The 21,099-nt window shown below is 36.5% G+C and overlaps 1 protein-coding gene across 1 annotated transcript in view; it reads right to left on the reverse strand.

Annotated features, from left to right (window-relative positions):
* Positions 1–335: 335 nt before the first annotated feature.
* Positions 336–21,099, reverse strand: part of LOC104618755 (diacylglycerol kinase eta-like) — a gene marked incomplete at both ends in the record, with an annotated part of 36,290 nt that continues 15,526 nt past the window's right edge. The window contains 9 exons of the mRNA XM_010284435.1: positions 336–420; positions 2,016–2,155; positions 2,450–2,558; positions 4,983–5,145; positions 6,864–6,966; positions 8,191–8,312; positions 9,455–9,565; positions 16,826–16,958; positions 17,286–17,390. Coding sequence (XP_010282737.1) covers positions 336–420; positions 2,016–2,155; positions 2,450–2,558; positions 4,983–5,145; positions 6,864–6,966; positions 8,191–8,312; positions 9,455–9,565; positions 16,826–16,958; positions 17,286–17,390 — 1,071 coding nt within the window. The remainder of the gene's footprint in view (positions 421–2,015; positions 2,156–2,449; positions 2,559–4,982; positions 5,146–6,863; positions 6,967–8,190; positions 8,313–9,454; positions 9,566–16,825; positions 16,959–17,285; positions 17,391–21,099) is intronic.

Raw genomic sequence — 21,099 nt, forward strand, 5'->3', positions numbered from 1 at the left:
AATACTGTATTATATTCTCACATAGAAAATAGTATATATTATATGTAATATATAAACAAATATATAACATATATATTAACATTTTTTTCAGGAAGAAATATTTCTGATTTTTCTGCTGAAGACTCCGTACCTTCGTTCATTTTTGGCAAATAATACAGAACTGGAAACCCTAATTCCTTGAGATATATGCCATGAACAGACATTAACTCAGTTCAGTTAGCAGATCAGAAAACATCTTTTTCTAGTTTTCACACAAATCCTTCAGTTATAAATACTGTCATCCCAGAAGCTCAAAGTTAAGTATATGAAACAACAAAACAAACGTAAAAGTTCACCTGGCATTCCTCTGACTCATCTGCAGTCACTGGAAGGATAGAAGGCTTTGCTGGTAATTTCAGTTCATATGACATTATACTCCACCTGAATGAAACGTAACAGCTTTTAAGTTTCCAGACTGTTGGTTTTATCTTTTCTCCAACATATCAACAAAAACTCATTGTCATGCCACAGAATAACTTGTTAAAAATAACCCAAACCAACAAGTAAAGCATCTTAATTTTTAATTGTATGCTAGCTGAATATGGGTGAAATAATTGAGACTAAAGGTAATAATTTTCTTTATTGCTCAAATATTTTGTTACTGATTTGTTGATGAGCCTTCTTTGTGAGCAAATTATGGGACATTCAATGCAGGCAACAAAGATTTTCCATTGAAACACTCAAAGTATGAACGAATTCATGCAAACTAATTGCAGAAGTCAAAAGAAAATATATGTGTTCCTAGAGAAAAAGCTCCAGGGTAACATTAGCTTTTCATCTCAGCTATGGGAAGGAGGCACGAGAACAAAGCAAACGGTCAAGTATCTTCATTGACATATATATTTTTCTTCCCCTGGTAAAGGACAGTACTGTAGAGCATGGATAGTATGAAACTGCTAATAGCAACATCCTTCAAAACCTGATGAAAAGAACAAGTAATCTTTGCAGATGGCCTTAGGAACAAGTCTGCTGAAATTAGAACAAAAAATGAAACTGAGCTTTTTTTCCGTACAGAAAAAGACAAAAATTATTTAATCTATGAAGCTTTCAGAATGCCTAGGCCAACAATTACTTCTAAGGATCAGTAACAAGCATTTCTCTGCATACTTTGCTGTAACATGATCAAGTAGTCTGCAGAAAAGCTTAAAATAAAAAAGGACTTGTTTCTTTATTTCATTTAAAAAAAACCTCTTTGATGACATTCAAGTGTTTGTAACTCAAGCAAGAACAGAAACCCCCATGAGAGAGAGGAACTGAATAAGAATACTCCTCTCAAAAACAGTGTTACACCTTCACTGGAATGACATGACCATTATCTCCTCTGACTTTTTCTAAATCAGGATTGCTCCTTTGCTTTATGGGTGAAAATCACACAAAACAAGGAGTGGGAAAACCACTTGTTTTTCACTAAGAAAATGCCTCCAACACAAATATTTGTCGTGGATCAAGCCAAAGATCCAATTAGCCCAGCATCTTGTCCACAGCTGGACTATATGAAGTCATACTATATGACTATATAGTATGAAGGGTGAAAGCACAGGCTGCAAGTTCTCCCCACATCCAGGGACAGAAAGCTCAGGTGGTTCCTGAAGATGCTACCTTTAATGGCACTGAATAGCATGCATGGAGTCCATAAAACTGCCCCAAAGGGTTTTGAATCTAAACAATTTCTTAATGCTTACAACTTCTTTTAAGAGGCAGTTCTGCAGCTTCATCAGTTATACAATAACCTGTCTCCTTTTGTTCATCTTTGGAGAGCATGCTTCCTAGATTCATCAACCACTCTCCCCTCTCACTTTTCAGTTTAAAAAGAACATTGAAGAGTTGTCCCCATTACTATCTTGATTACGATTTGCACTCTAAAAACCAAAACCACCGATCATTAAGTCTTCAAGATGGGATTTAGGCCATCAGAAACCCAAACAAATACACTTTGAACCTCATGGTAAATTATGTATATGCACATTTAGGTTTACCTGTCTAACATCTTCGTGCTGGCTCGTTCTAGTTTCTCCAAAATCTGTGGAAGTTGCGTATCATCATCACAGGATCCTCCCCAACCGAGGACACGAGCAAGGTCATTTCCAGTACCAAGGGGTAACACTCCTAACTGACACTGAAACACAAATCAGGAGCAAATAAATCTACTATTGAAAACTAGAAAGAAAAAGCACAGAATATTACAAATGCTTATTATTTCAAGCAATAACTGTTCATTATAGAGCTGATGTCTAAATTGTGTTATCCCGATACAACTTGTCCTGTTTATGACAGTGAAAATTCTCATTTAAGAGTAACTATTGAGTTTGGCCCATATCCATATATATGACAAAGAACCAAGTCAATAAAAGTAAGGGTACAAAACTAAGTTTAGTAAGTATAGTCAAGGAAAGTAAATGTACACACTCGCCTGTTTGTGCAAGCTGAGTTTATCAATCTCTGACAAGACCCAACCCACGCTTCCATCGCCACCACACACAAGAATCCTGAAGTTGTCAAACTTCTGAAATAACCGCAAACTGCAGAGAAAACGCAGCCTGTTAGAGCCAGTTACGTCCATTAGGAAGAGACCAGTTATATTCATTAGCAATCATTTCATGGAAATACGGTGCCCAGCACCTCTATGGTGGTTCCTTTATTGTTCTGGGGTATGTGGATACAATCAACTACTTAATAAACCTATCTCCATCCCATCTATTGCTGTATATTCCACTTATACTGACATTTCTGATAAATAACATGCCAAGTTTTACTTTAAAAAATGCCCTTGATATTGTTTTCAGGATTTTATTAGTATTTTATTAATTTTATCAATATTTTAAAAAAATTCTAAGCTATGAAATTGCAACCTGTCTATGCTTCCCACTTCAGCCAGAAACACAAGTCACGGGGAGTTTTTCATAAGAAGAGGTTAAGACAGGACAACAGGATGTGCTCCACAATACGGGTGGGCTTTTGCCAACGCGTGACTAACCAAATACAAAGACAGTTGGAGGCAATTATTACACAAAAGGTGATCACAACAATGTAAGACAAATAATACTAATATTTCATATTAAATCCTTAAAGCCCTATCCTGCTTTCATTTCCTCTGGCTCTTCCTTCTGTTCTCTGACTTTTAACAGCTACAGGATACAACACTTAGGCAGTACAGAAATGGAGGACAAGAGAGACAGAACAAGCAGAGAGGTGAGACACAGAGGAAAGGGGAATGAGGTGTGAAGAAACAGCCAAGAGGTAAAAACAACTGGGATTTAAGCTTGAAAAACCAAAAAGAATTGGAAAGTATAAAATCTTAAAATAATAAAGATGTTTAGTTTTAACGCATGTTATTTTCCAGAATATGTATAATCTCAGAACTATTTCTAAAAAGCAACATATTAAGATCACAAATTTTTGAAGCATTTACATTTTTTCCTCAAGAAAGTAATGTCACTTGTATATGATAGGCAGATGCCTACTCAGAACAAAAGATGCAGATATTTAAGGAAAAACTGTTGAAACCAGAACAATTTCTCCTACTTTGAGAAAAGGGAGAAAACCCCTAGAAATAAACTATCTCAAAGAACGCAACTCTGCTTTTTAGATCAACCAGAAAAAAGAAAACATCAGCACTACCCGATGCAATAACTGCTAAGGACCACTGTTTGGAAAAATACTTAAAAGCAACCAACCTGATCTACGATAACTGTGCAAAACCAGAGTGAGCCTCCCAAACCATCCAGCTGGTAGGTACAACTGTATAAAGCAAGAGAACTTGCAAACAGACAGACATATTTTTAAGACTGCTCTCTCTCAAAAATTATCTCTCCAATTAAGATGAACCTTCCTCACTTTTATCTGACATTATAATTACATGCATAGAACGTTAGCCCAAAGGCACTTAGCTTAAATTCAGATTTAAATCAGGGTTATAATGAAAAGAGTATTACAACTCAAAGAGTTAATATAACATGTCCGTAACACAGTACTAATTCTAAAAATCCACATCTGTATTCCATTATATTTGTATTATTTGCCTACTGTTTGAACTGAATTTTTGTGCATTTGTTTAATCTACATTTTTATCAAACAAGCATAATTCTGCATCTGTAGGAGTACAAAAATTAGTGTTTCTAGTTGCTTTAACTGATATTAGTAGGCTATTTAAACACAGTGCTACATCTGAGTGGAATTAAGCTACACAACAGAAAAATGTGCATGAATTTAATCTTTATGAATGTGCAAAGATGCTTGGGTTATGGCCACTGCTATGCAAACTTCATTCTTATCTCCTCAACAATCAGCCCTTAGATTTTGTAGAATGCCTGATGGTTTTAATTGTGTTCTTGCTCCAAATTTTGTGGGATGCTCATTTTCTTGACCATTTACATATGTCGCCTAAAACCGTATTTTGAATGTAGTTTTCCAATGACAGAAGTTTTAGTGCACTCATCCATCACCCGCTGCAGACTCCCCCACTGACATTTGTGTTCAGAATTCAAAAAGATACAGAGTACATTTAGACAACAGTTTTATTCCATAGCTATTCACAACGAAGTCACAGGAATATCTGAATTACGCACATGAAATGGAAGAAAAGCACCCAGGCAACTGTGCATAAAGGCCCTGATTCAGGAAAGCATGTACCCATGTTCAACAGTTTTGAACCTTACCGGTTAACAGAAGTCAAAGCTAGCCAAAAAGACATAAAAAAATTGTGCTGATGGGTTTGGGGTTTGAATTTTCAAGTTAATTTCTCTAAAAAGAAAATATTATCCTACAATCCCTTCACCCACCAGAATTCACCCTGAAATTCTGTTAGATTTTAATTAAAAAATCTCCTAGATTTTAATTAGAAAGTCACAGTGGTAGAATTACAGCAATGAGGGGACAACACAACACTATGCTTTGCACTAAATTCCCTTGCAGAAAGGATTGCTCAAGATTTCCAATGTCATTACCCTAAGTGAGGTCCTCCATTCATTAAATCGAACACCTGAGCTGGATTTAACGACTGTTTGAATCGACGAAGAAACTTTACTCCCTGATTGTCTCCACTCTTTGAGTTAACAAAAACTAAAAGAGGACTGGCACAGGATGGCGGGCATGTGGCTTTCCAGAAACCTGTGAACATAGTTAGAAAGAATGAAATAAATAAGGCTTTCTAACATGAACAACACAAAAAGAAATCATGGGAAAGAGGAAGAAAGAAATGAAGGACAAAAGGAGTACATTTTATCATGCATTAATGTAAATGCTGAACTGAATATTAGCCCTGCAAGGAAAACATAATTGCTTAAGATATACCAGTTCATTTTTTTTCTTTCCAGTATTTTCAGTGCCTAGATTTAGTAAAATCCTGAAGACAATAGCTTTATTGCTTTTCCACAGTGAAAATGTTTATTAACCTTTTAGAATACTTCTCAAATCTCATCCTCACAGACTATCACACAATCAAATACATATTTCAGTTACAAGTCTTTGTTTTTTTAATCTGATTTTTCTTTAACCTTACTGGGTTGAACTGGATCATCTACGTCTGTATGAGCTTTCTAAGACTACTCACAGATTTTAAAAGTTACTGTACTCAGTTGCTCCCAGACAGAAGTTCTCATGTGAATTTTCATCTCAGACTGAAGTTATACTATTAATTAATTATAACAGAATCACTGAACAACAGACCTTCAGCTGTGTTCCAAAGCTTCTAAAAGTCAACGCAGGTCTTAACTAATTACAGCAGGCATTCTATACGGCCCTTAGTAAGTAGTACTAATGGACACTGTTGTCACTAACATGGCCACTCCATGGAATTAGTCGTTTGTCAGCAACACTTCAAAATCAGTCATCGCAGGTATATGTTTTGACATTTGTTTCAGGCAATAGTAAAATTACTAGGTTGTTTTCAGTTGCCTAAAAAAATTACTAAAGCTACAGGTAAAAAAAATTGTCATTAAAGGATGCTAATTTAATTCCACATTAACATAATGTATAATTCAAAATAAGGTTTGATTAATTTATTTAAATGACAAGAAAAATAATTTCACACATGGAACAATCTTCCTAGCATGAATAATAAATAGCAGCATGACGCTCTGGTCTGAGACACCACACAGCAAGTAAACAGAAAAGAGTTAATATATGCAGCATAAACAATCACTTCTACTAACGTCATACAACAAAATTCATTAAATTGTGTTGAAGTTGTTGGTCAACATTTGCCATCAACATAAACTGTAAAATTAAAGCAGTTAGATTTCAGAATATTCCTTATTAAATCTAGTCCCTACCTGTAATGCAGTCTCCCACTGCTCACACATCTCTAACCTGAGACGCCAAAAACACCTCTGAGTTTTGAACATTTGCTAGGTTTTTAATTAGTGTGTTGCAGGATTCTTACACTGCTTATATTTAAAAGAAATTTAGAGAGGCTGTGGAAGAAATGCCTCTCTTTAGCCTAGTAAAGTAGCTGTTGGATCTGAGCTGTTCAGCTAGCTTACTTCTGCATAAAGCAAAGTTATCTAGAATTTGAGAATATATAGAATGAGTGATGCACGCCAGGCAGGCATCAGCCCACTTCATCTGAGGACTCCGGTCATTCATTTGAGAAGTTTCCAAGGATTATAAATAAAATGGGAGAAAATTTCTAGTGGAGGAACTTTCAAAAATATTTTTTAAATCATGTCAGTTAAATAAACCTCTAAAAAGCTACATGGAAAATTATAGTATTTTCTAAATTTGGAGACTGCATTCCTGTGTTCAGCAGCAGGATTTTAGCCTAAAACAGATCTCACTAAGCACTGTAAGTCCGGAGTTACCACTGAACACACTACAGTACTACGTACCATCAGAGTCTATACTGTTTAGTGCTGTTGGAGGTATGATCGATACCTTACATTGGCCAAGTGGACATTTACGAGGATACAGATCTTTACAGGCAGTGTGAACCTACAAAAGAAACAAAAAATTATTTCCCTACAAAAAAAGAATTTTGGGGTGAAAATATAGCTGATAGAGTATCTGTGTAACAAAAATATACTAATATATTTAGATATATAATAAATGGACTAATACATAACATTTAGGTGTAGAGGGAAGAGGAGCGAGACTGGGAAAAAAAACCAAACATGAGTGTTCAATCACAAAGGCTTGTTAGCCATTCCGTAAAACAAAGTTTGGAGTACTTCATCTTCAGCTACGCCTATAGCAGATATGAATTGTCCTTTCAAGGGAATCGCTTACCTCCATCCATGAGCAAGGGAGGACCAAGCTCCCAGCAGCCAGTGTCTGTGCTGGGGGCAGCGGGCACACTGTGCACGTGCAAGGCAAGACCTCTCTGCATGCCTGGTCCACCTGGACGTTCTGGAAGGTGTATCTGCACCAAAGCCAGCACACCTATCAAGCCAGAGCAACTCGCCAAAGGTGGGTCCCATAAACTATGTGTTGTAGAGGCCTCTTCTGCAGTTATTGGAAAGACAGGCAGGTGCAGAGGGTGCTACACTTCACCTAAATTTCAAATCGCCTCTGGAGATGTCGATCATTTCCCACAGAGCCTCAGACATCTATATGCCAAAAGCCCAATAAGAAAAAAACTACTGACTTTCCACTTCTATAGTCTAGCATATGAAACCCATCTTTTTAGACAAGTTTAAAAAATTAAGAGAAAACGGTGTTTCGAGGAAACAGCAATAACATGTTACAGAATTTCAATCCGCAGCCTACAGAGTGTGCTGAAGAAGAGAACGTTAGGATTTTGCAGTAATAAACATATTACTACCATAATGTTAATACATAGTAACAAATATTATTAATAATAATATTACTAAATATTACTAAAACATTATTACAGCAATATTGATGATAAAAGAAAGTAACATGATTCTCAGGCATACAGAACAGGCATCTGAACCTTCAGTTATCAGTTCAAAGGCAGAGAAAACACACTGGATGACACCTATTAAAGAAAAGCTGCATCTGTGAGCGTATTAAAAATTAACTGAAGTAAGTATGACAGGCCTGAGAAATTATGAACGTTAGAGAGACCTGAGATTGCAAAAGCTGCCTGCTCCTACGTAATCCAAAAGCACAGTTATGAAATGACAAAATAAAAATAATGGTGAGCAATAAAGCTGGCAAAATCCTAGACGCTTGGACGTGGTTCGCTGCACCTACCATAGCTTTACACCAAAGGCACTTCCAATCTTGCAGGCGTAAAACACTGCCACAAGTCTTGTCGCAGACTGCACATTTGGCACTGACGGGCAGATTACCCTCTAACCACTGGTGAGGCATAGCTATCTGTGAAGAAGTAGTCATAGAAGTTAAATACTCAGAAATAGAAATTAGAGGCTTTCGTCTCTCAAATATAGGTGGATTTAAACTATTTCCCATAGCTCTACCCTTTCATCAAAGAAGCAGGTGTGGCTGACCAGCATAAGCGACACTGATGCTCACAAGGCAACAACTATGAAGGTGGACTACGGTGATATTTCACATGCTAGGCAGAAAATGTGACAACTGAAGAACACACCTCATTCAACTACTCATGGTACTATGGTAGCAACTAACCACAAAACAACAGGGCAGTTAAATCTAGAGACTCCATAATGCAAATAAGTACCAATTCACTTAATGTTGACTACATGACACAAACCAATTAAAATAACTAAAATTCAAAAGAATAGGCAAGATGGTGGAATATCCCCGTGGCTTTATGTACCCCCTCGGTCACCATGACTAGTAAGTCACAGCTCTATAAAGCAGTTCCTAAATGAAGTGCAAAGCCTTTACCCAAGTGCACTCTTTGTCCCAGTAATACCATGGGCAACTCATGACACTAATGGTTGTGTATGATGTGTACTTAGTACTAACCTTCTAGGAAGAAGTTTCACGCCAGTGGCACATACATAGTTGTGTTTGTAAAAATACATTGTAAAAATAATCCATCTATCACGATAAACCTCTGAAAAGCTTTTGTCATTTCCCCTGCTAATTTTAAAATTTCTGCTTTCATCAGTACAAAAAACCCCCACACATCAGTGAATGCCAAGCAGGCCTCCTGGGGAACAGCTGTCGGTAAGGAGGATGCAAAAATCAATTACCAAAACAGCATGGGAGCAGCATAAAATACCACCTTTGCTTAAGAGCAGTAGGACCTTACAGGACCAATTCTCCAGCTTCAGAGTTTCCCTGTATGTGGCCTTTAAAATTTGGTAACAGAGCTGCAATCTAGTGTCTACAAATACTAAAGTTGTCATGTGAGATAGGAATATAACTTTTATTCTAAATACCACGTTAATCTTTGAAAAGTGTGCAGGAATATAGCCATCTACCATTAACTTCAATGGGTCACATGGCAAAATATCTGTGCTTAGCCTTCTTTTTTCCCCAAAAAAGAAGAAACAGCTTTGGAAAATACTCTAAATTTGAATAGTACTTACACCATCTTCATCTTCAATGATGTCTTTTCCAATTGAGGCTAATGTAGTCCATTTGCAGTTATTTGTTGCTCGGACAGCACATCTTTTATGTGCTTTAAATTTACACACTGGAAGGCACACATAAACATGTATAGTATGTTACTTGTTGTATTTAGGTAATACAATAATGCAATATACAGTATCTTTTAAAAAATTAAACACAGATATTCCATAAAGCAGCCAAGTACCTGCCACTTAGTGTTGAAGACATGACACAACCCAATTAAAGAAAATTCAGTTCATAATCACTCCAGCTTTAAGTCTCTAAACTGGGGTTTAACTGCTTAGCTGTGGCCCATGTTAAATGTGTCCTCAAATTCACGTCGGTCCCCATTTTTTCAGGTGCAATGCAAGGTACTAAGTTACAACTATATCGTTAACTGTGGTTTTTGCCTTTTCTATTCCTCCAATGACACAACTCAGGTACCTGATTTAAATTTACAGGAGGTGATGGGAGAGTGTTTCACAGAAGTATTTTGCTTCAGGAGCTCTGTTTCTTTCCTTAAAGGATCCCTTTTGGGCACCATAATTATGCTTGTTTTCCCACAAGCTGAGAAAGTGAAGGGTTAGGTGGTGATATATTGATACAGGATATTGGTGATTATGATATTTTCCAAGAAGTTACACTAAGTGAGGAAGAGCCTGACTTCTTACTGGATTATTTATTAAAAATCTACTAACTGGAATACTCAGCACAAGTCTGTAGTACAGGCAGACATTTTCACAATCTAATAATTATTTGTATTTTGTTCAAATGAATTAATATGACTAGTTAATGATATCATATTAGACCAAACAGACTGATGCACCCAACTGTGGGCATTTCTGTTACTGGAAGTGCATTACATCATTCTATTTAGAGTGCATTATATAAATTATTTTGGCAAATACCATTAAAGGTTTATGAGAACTAGCCAGGAGACCAGAAGTAGTAGTCTCTTTTCAAACAAATATTTGACAGGAAACTATCAAAAGCTTTGGCCCGTCACTTGTCCACCATTAAAAACATTAAGCCATGGTACAAAAGGTCTTGTGATTCATAAACTTCTCATTTTAATTCCACTGATCCATTGCCAGATCAATTTAAAAAGTGAATTGAGACTATGTAAGCAACATCTGAGTTTGAAACCAATCATCCCTGTTCTGGGAGATGTGTGGAAGTATGTGCTTAGCTCAAAGAAAGAGAAGGAAACAGAAAAGTTAGTTTTGTTGCTTTTAGAGTAATTTCCCTGATTATTTCAAAAAGTAGCATTCATAGACCCAAAGTCTGCAAATATCCCATATTATTCAACTAACAGGGTAGGCTCGCATTTTCAAAACAGCTCGGCATCACACTGTGTGTGTTTGCCAACCTAAGCCAGTTCCAAGCATCTAAGAAGTCAGCTCTCACAGAAGCACAGAAATAAAAGCTGCATTTTCAAGTGATGGGCCTTGAGAAGTCTTGCTGGTTGAATGTTTTTGAGACGATATGCCACTGAATTCAGCTTCCTACTCATAAATGATATGCATTTGTCTTGTCACACAGATCAAAATACAACAAAATACAAAACAGGGATGAGGGACAACGGGAAATCCCAAATGACTACAGCATAGCAAAGTAAAGGAATTTTCGAACCCTACTGAGCTACAGTTCAACTAGATCTCGGGACTCTGTGTTTAACTTCTATTTTCTCAACAAGGCAAGGACAAATTCAAACCCAGGATTTGAAGAGTTGCAGCAAGCCATGTCATGGATGGCAAGTGACAGCTAATGCTTGCTTTGTGGGCACAGTATACAACTTAATCTTAGATCAGACCTTCTGTAGGTCACCCCCCTGCAACCCCAATACCATCAAACAACTGTTCATGTTACTCTGGGCATTAAACATTATCAAAAACAATGACCTTAAGACACAGATGTAACTTTTAAGCAAAATACATAGCACTAGAGAAGAGATGGGTAAAGAAAGGAAAATTTTAAATCAAATCTCAACCTTAGTTACTGCTACCTCTGAATTTCTTTTGTTTCAGATGACACTGCATCCCATTCATGAATCAGTCTGATATCTGAAATTGTTTGGAAACATGCAGACATATTGCTAGACATCAATGGGCACTACTTTGCCAATGAAAGTTAAAAGATGAGAAAAGGAAAAATTTAGCCAAACTAAATCTAGAATATTCTTAGAATGTTACTTCAAATTTTAATTTCCTGTGTAAATGTTTCTAGCTGGAATATGAAGCAGGTCTCTCAGAAAGCCAACCAAGAGAACAATCTAATGAGCAAACAGTTGTCAAAGCTGTACCAACATTTGCTGTCCAACACAGTGATTAAATCTACATCTACTATTATCTATAATGAAGAAAAGTCAACATTACTGAACATTATCATAGGATCTCTTGCACTGAAAATATACATCTTTGTTATAAAACACTTCTGTCTCAAAGGCCTTTCCGTCTATTCACCCATTAATTCATCCAACTACTTTGGCAGGCAATGTTTTTTTTCCCAAACTTACCACCTACCACCTATTTTATGATAAGTTTTCTCTTCTGTGTTCTTCAAAGAAGAACTGGCTCAGGCTGTTCTTTTCCAACTTTAAAGGCTAAAGCCAAAGTTATGAAACTGATCTGAAAATCCTTGAGCTTGTATCTATAGTTTAAGTTGTCAAAACGGAAGGATTTGTCTTGGTGTATTCCAAGAAACCTGCTCAATCACATGATGGATGGAAAGCCACAGTGAAAATGGAGTGATTCACATGAAAACAGCAACGTAACTTCACTCCATTTTGAAGCCTATGCCTATGTTTTAAAGGATAAAATCCAGCTGTGTCTTCGTAGTTTTTACTATTTTCATCCAACTAAACTAAGTTAATTTAATATTACAGAGCACTAAAAGAATACTCATTACAAAATCAAGTACTACAGTTAGGTTACTCATGCAACTTTAATATAGGTCCCATAAGCAGATGTAAAGTCTTCAGTTATATGATCATACATTTTTTGGGAATGGGATCCTCATTCACTGCATGGAAGGGATGGTTCTTGATAAGCACATAGGTGTGCCATGCTCTGCTTCATAATAATTTTCAATAGGTATTTGCCTTATTTACAAATATCTAATGAAATACTGCTTTTTAGACAGAAATATTAATTTCTTCCCAGCCTTTTAAAATTAGTAGTAGTAGTAGAGTTTTCGAATACTTAAAAATGCACCTTTGTTTTCACAGTGTACTGCCAAAATAAGGGTTTGATTTTATACCCATTCTAAGAAAGGGGTAAGTGAAGCACAGAGACATTAAGGCCAACACCGCCCAATAAATTTGTCTGTCAAAAAGACAATGAAGATCATTCTTTTTCAATACTGTATATCTTCCAAGTATCAGTGACTTCAAAACACAGCTTCAATTAATTTTTTCAGTTACATAGAACTCACCGTTTCTGTGATATAGGTCCCAGATTATAAACAACACACAACTATTGATTTTATCAAAAATCTCATTTAAGTGATTTCTTCAGGATTACAGAGGGGTACAGTATGATATGAAGCCATGGAACACAGAGTTTTCTATTAACTATGAATACCCCTCCTCTTCTTGACCACTTCATTCAGTATTCACTCTCCAGCCTGTGCAAAAAATGTGGCAAAAATCATGGAGATTACTACCCAGCTAGTGCATGTATGTGCACTGGGTAAGAACAACAGGGTTTTGTGGGCAAAAAACCCCAATCATAATGAAAAAAAGACCAAGTGCACAAAGTGCATATGTAGAGGCAATTTAATCCCAGTATTTTCTTATTGCTTGAATTCACAATCCTATAGTGTTCTTTCAATATTGTTTGTTTGGGCAATCCATCACAGGAAAAAGCATCTCATCTAAGCTGCAGTCTCCAGTTTATTAGGTATATTTGATATTTAACAATTGAGATTTGTCATGATTATGATAACACTACATAGAGAAATACATCTTTGAGAATAATTATAAAGGCAGCATTCCACTGGCAATGACTTGGATAGAAATGCAGTATTAATACACAGTAATTGAGGCTTTTGAAGAGTTTCTGTAGGTAATGACCTACAATTCTTCAGCTTTCTTTGCCTAAACATTTCATGTATATTTATGTTTATCTGGCAACCTCTTAGGCTTAGACTCATGAGCATACAGCAAGCTAAACTCTGAATTAGAGAAACATTTGAGGAGCATCAAGAACAAAAGCCTTACTTGATTCAGCTGGTTTGGAACAATTTCCAACACAAGGCAAAAAAATATAACTTCTCTGTCCTAGTAAAGGCTGTGGCTGAAGGCAGGGGAGATAAGTCCTTTAGAACTAGCTAGAGGAAAATTTTAATTTCTCAACAGCACATAGACAACATTTGAAAAGTAGATTATCTTTTGAGAAGATAAAAAAGAAGGAACTAGTGGGAAGAATAGCATTGCATCTCAAAGGAGCATACAATTAAATTTTTTAGAAGTCAATTGTTTTTTGAGATGTAGAAAGACTAAGTTTGGTTTGGTATGAATTTACATCTTCAGTTTTATATATGTATTGATTCTCTGACTTCAGACGCAAGTTCACACTACAGTCTTTTCCTTATGGAAGGCATTAACATACCCTTATGTATGTTAATGACTATTCCTACACTGCTTTCCACAAAACTTACAGCAAGGTGGCCTGCAATGAATTTGGTCAACCTTTGGCAAAGGCTACTGGGAGGCCCTAAAAAAGAAGGCACCCACTTTATCTCCAAAAGAAATGAGGCTTGTTTTGTGGTCAGGCTAAGAAAAAAAAAAAAATAGCTGTATAGCGCTGCTGGAGATAAGCAGGTCTAAGAGAATACAACATTACAGGACTGATCTTCTAAAGTATCATAAGCTGCAAAATATCAGCAGTGGGATTTATTTTTACCTATAGTTAACAGTCAAGAATCAGACCATCAAGAGTACAAAGACTCTAGGCTACTTTCAAGATAACCTGGTGTGCCAGTAACCCAAACCACTGACAGGAGGAAGAGCTCCAATAACTCCTGAGAAGAAGCCTCTCATGCTTCTCAATTCAGGAGCTAATGGAGTAGCCTGGGCTCAATGACCACAAAAATAATTGAATTTAGTATAGATATAAATGGATTCCTAGCATAAAGCACTACTGGAGGTTTTTAGATGCCAGGCATGAATATTTAAACAGGTATTTTTAAAGATGTAATGAGAAAAACTAGCACAGAACACATCTGGGTTCTTAAGAACAAAGAAAAAACAACAGATCTGTCCTTAAGAACAAATCTTAAGACTCCATACTTCCTATATCGTCTCCTGAAACAGCGTCTATTGCTAACATGGGGTAAGTCAAAAAAATAGATGGTGAAATGCATTAGAAGTGCACATGACAGAAGCAAGTAGATATGAACTCAGTCACATAAGATTCTCAGAGAACAAAGTAGTGTCAAACCAAAATACACTTCTTCTATGAAGAAATTAAGGATGGTTAAACGTGGGTTTTTACATATATACGGAATCAGGGACAAAGTATGAGTATTCCAGTAAAAGAGTCAGCCTCCAACTGATTTCGATTAGATGCATAATTACAATTCTCCTTTTATTTTTAAAAATACTTGGGAAAAAAAAATTAAAAAATAGATATAAACTAGTAGCTAAAAAGTAAGAGGAGGTAAACTTATTAATGGGTAAAAGAATATCATATTATCTACATATAAACCAATCCAGGCCACACGTGTTTATGAAACTGTGAACCAGTGAAAGCGAATCCAATCTAAGATTCATAAAAAGCCATTTGTAAAAACTGATGAAAGATCAACTGGCATCATAAATGTGGATAAAAGTAGCATCACTTTGTAGTAAGTTATGCAAAAAGTTGACTAAGTCCAAATCTGGAAATTACGGAAACTTTGTTAACGTAAAGTTAATGCCAATGCCTTGGAGATTAAAACCATATTTAGAAGCAAAATAAGATACTGAAAAAACAGAAAATCATGAACTACAACCATTAACACTGATAATCTTACAAGAACAATTCTTGCTACACAGCCTTTTTAAATAGGTGTAATATTAACTTAGGAAAGGACACAGTCTTTGTGAAATGAAAGTACATCTTTCCTTTCCTTTGCCTGAGCAAATATAACTGTATTTGTACACAGAGGCAATATAACTGCATTTCAGTTAAGCACATGATACTTCCATCTGCTGATATCAGACATTGAAAATACCATAATTGCCTTAAAACTGTCCAAGCGACTTATACACAGTGGAAAACATACACCAGAGAAGGTGGAAGTAACTATGCTACTTCTAATTTCTATGAAACAGGTTCGTCCCGTTCCTTGGCAACTGCACCATTAGCTACATTAAAAGCATGGACAATTCAGGACAGTGGGTTAATGTTTCCTTTGTAAGATTTCCTTAATACACATTATTATGTTCAGACCTCAAATATTATAACAGCATCAATAGCAGAAATGCATTTGCAGATGGGTAACATGCATCCAAAAAATCAAGTTTTGAATGGTGTAACTCACTCTTTTGTAGACAGTTAGCTATTGTGATATCTACGTGTCTCTACATTTCGTATATATCATAAGGTCACAGGGATTCTTTGTTTTCTGCTGGATTCTAACACAAGCAGACTTGTTACCACTTTTTCACAGAACTTGCAGCAGAAAATAAATAAGGTGTTTCAGGTTTATTATCAATATTTGTTTGCAAAATACCATTTCTCCAGATAAGCTTAATGCTGAAGTCTTAGCCACATCTCCTTTTAATTTTTGTGCTGGATTTCATCTCTTGAACCATCAAAATGGAAAGGCATCTACATCTCTACCCCCTCACTGCATGACAGAATTTTTAAAGGAATAAATTTGTCCTCATCTGTCCTCCCTGTACTGCAGGATCAGGCAACAGCAACAGAGCAAACAAGAATTGGGGAGGAAGAGGGAAGAGGCAGAAACTACCGTTATGATTTTTTTCCTAAGGAATGCTGATTCTGCAAACCAGTAAGGCTATTTTGTTTCACATTTTTGACGGGCAGCTCAAATCAACACTACCTTTTCTTGCAGCCCGTCCACCCAGCACATTCCAAAGTGGTCACTGCAGCAGAAGGAACCATTTTATTGAAATGAGTTTCCTGAGATGAGTTAGAAAAAGAAACCTGGAGCACGAAGAAGGTGGGATGGATCATTAGCAGTCCTCTGCCCAGAAGAAAGTCACTCTAGCCAGTAGATTTCTCCCTGCAGGCTTTTTTCTTACACATTATTTTCAGAATCATTACCATCTTAAACTTTCGGCCATCTGTCTACATACACAGCATTATAAACAGGGGGAAGAAAGCATTTATTTTACCTTCACAAGACAGGCCGTGAGAAGTGACTCCAGAGAGGCTCTCTCTACACACGTTACAGAAGGTAGGTCGGGCATGGGAGCAGGCGTACCAGTTATGCATCCCTGAGAAATGTTCCACATTAAACTGTGCGGTCTAGTAAAGGAGAAGTTAAGACAAATTTGCAAGTACAGAACACAGCTACGGTGACTGAAATTACCTACGGTTCCATATTAGAGGGGACGACAATGCAATGTTCACCGAAAGTATTTTCTGAAGGGTTTATAGCCTGCTCTCCCTCCAAACTTCTAAACAAAAGTGTGATAATAAGCTCTCATTTTGCTAGTACAGGTCTTAACATGAAGCTTCACTCTGACACTAGACACACTTTTCACAGCAAGGAGGGTGAATATTCCAGTTCTGTTTCCTGTAGCTTGATCTGTTGAGCTAGAACAGGTTGCACCAAGAGGGATGTCAACTTACCTCATAGTGTTCTCTGGACTGAACAGACTTCAGAGAGCTTATCCAGTCCTCCATTTCTTTTCTGTTCTCAGCACACAATATTAGCCTCCTAAATGGAGTGATTATCTGAAAAAGGTAACACACTCTGATTAACCCAAAGAGTAAAACTCATGATAGACTATAATATTTAACATGCTCTTTTCCTGTGAGGTGATGCAAAAGGAAGACACACCCTAGATCACAAGACATTAAACACTTAAAAATATTTTCTTTAATACACTACCAACAATGAAGGAGTTTGCTTTTCCTTTTCCAGTTCCCAAGATTCTAATCAGGCTTCAGTATAGGTCTTTCCAACGTATATTGCTCGTGCCTGCTTCTCAGCTTTTTGTCAATGCACTGAGATTTAAAAACTCAAATGGCAGGCACTGAAACTGCTAAAACAACCCTTCTGGAAATTCCTAATCGACTAAGGTTGCAATCCTATTTCATAACAGCATTATAGCAACTGCACGGTCCATTCAAATTGCTAGAGACAAAACCAAATCACAGTCAAAAGCCTGGAAGTCTTAAACAGCAGCAACAGCAAAAGCTTTCATCATATTTCTCTATCTTGTATATTGATATTAAATTTACACAAATGTAAACACAAATACATTTAAAACAGAACTTTCTATATAAAACTCAGTATAGGAATACCTACAAAGCTTTATAAAAAGATACAGAGAACAAAAGCAAACAGCTGAAATCAGATCCTACTACGATGGTTGAATGAATTCCTGGAACAAGTTAATGCTGGGGAATTTTCAGTGGTCTGGAGTTAGATTCTAAAAATCTGAAAATGCTGTATCTAGGAGGTTCAGAGTATAAGCTGTTTTCCCCTCTCCCTCACCAGTAGCAAAATAAGTAAAATAACAGGAAGGCACCAGAAACTATCAGCTAACTCCCACTGAAATTATTTTGAGCACTGCACTAAAATAGATGAAGCAGTTACTTACATAGCAAAGAATTTAAAACAAAATTAAGTACATGAAATTAAAGGAAAGTTATTTCTTTTGTGGTAGGAAGTCTGAAAAAATAAAATTAAATTCGTCGCATAGCATGTCCCACCCACATTTGCAAATCACTTAAGTAAAACTAAGAAAGGACCACCAAAAAATGATAGCTCTAGTATTTACAGGCTAGATATCGTAACAATTGCACAATATTAGTAAACACTTATCTACAGTTGCATTTACTTACCCAATCTCTGCTGTCAATAGTCTCTAGCCTTGATTTGTCCTATCCACTTCTTCATTAAACTGAGCTGCACTTCAACATATCTCAGAGGCAACGTAACTGAAGTGCAGCAAGCTGCGAGTCACATGGAGGAGAGGCAAAAACCCCGTGGGCTTGCTTTTTTTTTTTGCCTTTTTTTTTTCTTATGTACTCACTCCACATGGAATGGAATAGTTTCTCTGTTTTCTATTTCCTTCAATCTGGCTTAAGCTTTTTAATAAGGTTTATTAGTAGCTCTCTGCGGCTCTTCCTAAAGAACAGTTAATGCAAAGAGCAATGCTTCTCTCATTAGTTTGGAGCCAAACAGACGCTTTATTACTTCAAAATGTTTTTCTAGGCCAGGTCATCAAATGAAGCCCAGAAAAGCCATTAAATCATAATATAACCCTGGCTCCAACAACAATCAGCATTCTGCTGGAATTTCCAGGTTTCAGCGGACTCAGAAATCTTATTTGGGCAAATACACCCACCAGATTACTTCCTATTATATAGCATGACATTATAACACGGATTAAGTAAGGACCAGTCCACCCAAAACTCTGCACTTCGCGTTCGTCCTTCCCCCACGTTCATGACTGATGCAAACCTGCAACCAGATGTTATGAAACGCCATTAAGCAACAACAGCTGCATTTACTGCTGAAGCCTCTTGAAAATCTTGATTTTTTCAAGTAATATTTATTTCTATTACTCATGTCTTTAATACTACCGATCACAGAAATCCCCACGCTCCCCTCCCAAAATCAAGGCCTTAGTTCAGTCGCTCACACATAGTTGTCCAGTGCCAATGGAGATGCCCTTTGGTAGCCAAAGCATCGGCGCGGCGCTGGTAAACATGACAGAGGACCATAGCACCCAGCACAGCAGCTATAAATAAGCCAGGTGGAACACCAAAGGCCACCTCTAAAGGTGCTACACACCCATGCACTGGCAACCAAATCATGTCACCAAACATTGCTAACTAATGCACATAAGCATACCATAAACGCCCATATCCCAAGTTCCATATAAATTCAGAGCATAACAAACTTATAAAAGTTCAGAGCATTTCAGCAGTCTAAAAGTTAAATTATGCGGTGACATTCACATGAATACAGGATAAATTATTATTAGTGCTATAAAAATAAAGTGGAAAGTTGGAAGACATATTTGTAAATACAGCATCTGTAACATGATGATTAAACTACATATTCTCTTTGATTTACATATTTCTAACAAACTTTAAGAAGGACTCTGATAATGTGAAAAAAGACAAAATGCATTATATGCAAAAAATATCGACAATGCTCAGAATTTTTCTTGAAAATAAAAAAAAAGAGCAACTAAGCAGTCCATATAGGTTCTCATCTATTTCAGTCTACAATATCATAGGGAACATGTACTCTCATTATTTATTAGATATTTCACATAACATAATAACTCAGAGAACCAAGGAAATTATTCGCAAACAACAGTATTTTCTCCTAAATGTAATGAATTACTAAGATTTGAAAAATGTTCCCAAAGGATGCTGAGGAGACCAGAAGTATAAATGTCTAAAAAGGTATTTGACAAATCCGTCATGGATAGGTGCGTCATATACTAGAAAACACAATATCCCAGACCTTCGACTTAGTAAGTCCTCAAAATCCAACAGTTAGTGAACGCTGGGAAGTTGCACAAGAAGAATCACTGTACATGCCCTGCTGCTTATACTCCTTTCTTGAGTACCTGCTTTTGCTATTATATTACACTCATTCAGTATGTTTTTATGAACTTTATGCTAACTCAGTATACCTGTTCTTGCTTGTCCTAAACTGAGAACGACTTTATATACCTTCTTATTTGCATTTGTACAGAAGACATGCTTTCTTATGGATGCTTACAGAAATTTATGATAAACTAATGTACGTGGTATGTTTAGAGTGCATTCATTAAAGACAGCTGAACCTGTACACAGATATAATCAAAATTAAAATGGATTTAGTTGTCCTTAAAACTATTTTCCAGCCATGTAAATTTGAATTTTACTAGTCATCTCATTACATGTAGTCATATTCAAAGTCCTATATCTTTTCTTCTACCGACCAAAGTCAGTATCTTCTATTACATATTACCTTTTTTTTTAAAATTAATGCTCAGAACCCCAAATATTATTATTTATAGATCACTCTGAATATTCCAAACTCTCAACAGTCAAGAGGGTATCATATAGTACAATGACAAAGGAAGTGTCACAGGAACACTGGAAGACCACTGAGGTAACGTAAGAATGAGAAAACTCCTAAATCTTGGGGGAGCTCAGGTGCTAACGGTTCACACACTGAGAAAGCAGGAGACAAATCAAGAAGGATGACGATGGACAAAAGGCCTTAAAAATAAATAAATCAAGCAGATTTAATTTAGAAGATTAAGTTACTTTGAAAATTTTCACCGTTGTCAAGTAGCCAGGGAGAAGTCATTGCTGATTTTGGAAGAGAGAGTTATCAAAGCCAGATACTGCAGTATATTGGAAAGTACTGAAACTGAGGTAGTGGGAATAAAAAATGTTTTTAACGCGGTAGGCATAGCGAAAGAGT

This window comes from Phaethon lepturus, unplaced genomic scaffold (genome assembly GCF_000687285.1).
Source record: "Phaethon lepturus isolate BGI_N335 unplaced genomic scaffold, ASM68728v1 scaffold5763, whole genome shotgun sequence".
In the NCBI taxonomy this organism is placed as follows: Eukaryota; Metazoa; Chordata; class Aves; order Phaethontiformes; family Phaethontidae; genus Phaethon; species Phaethon lepturus.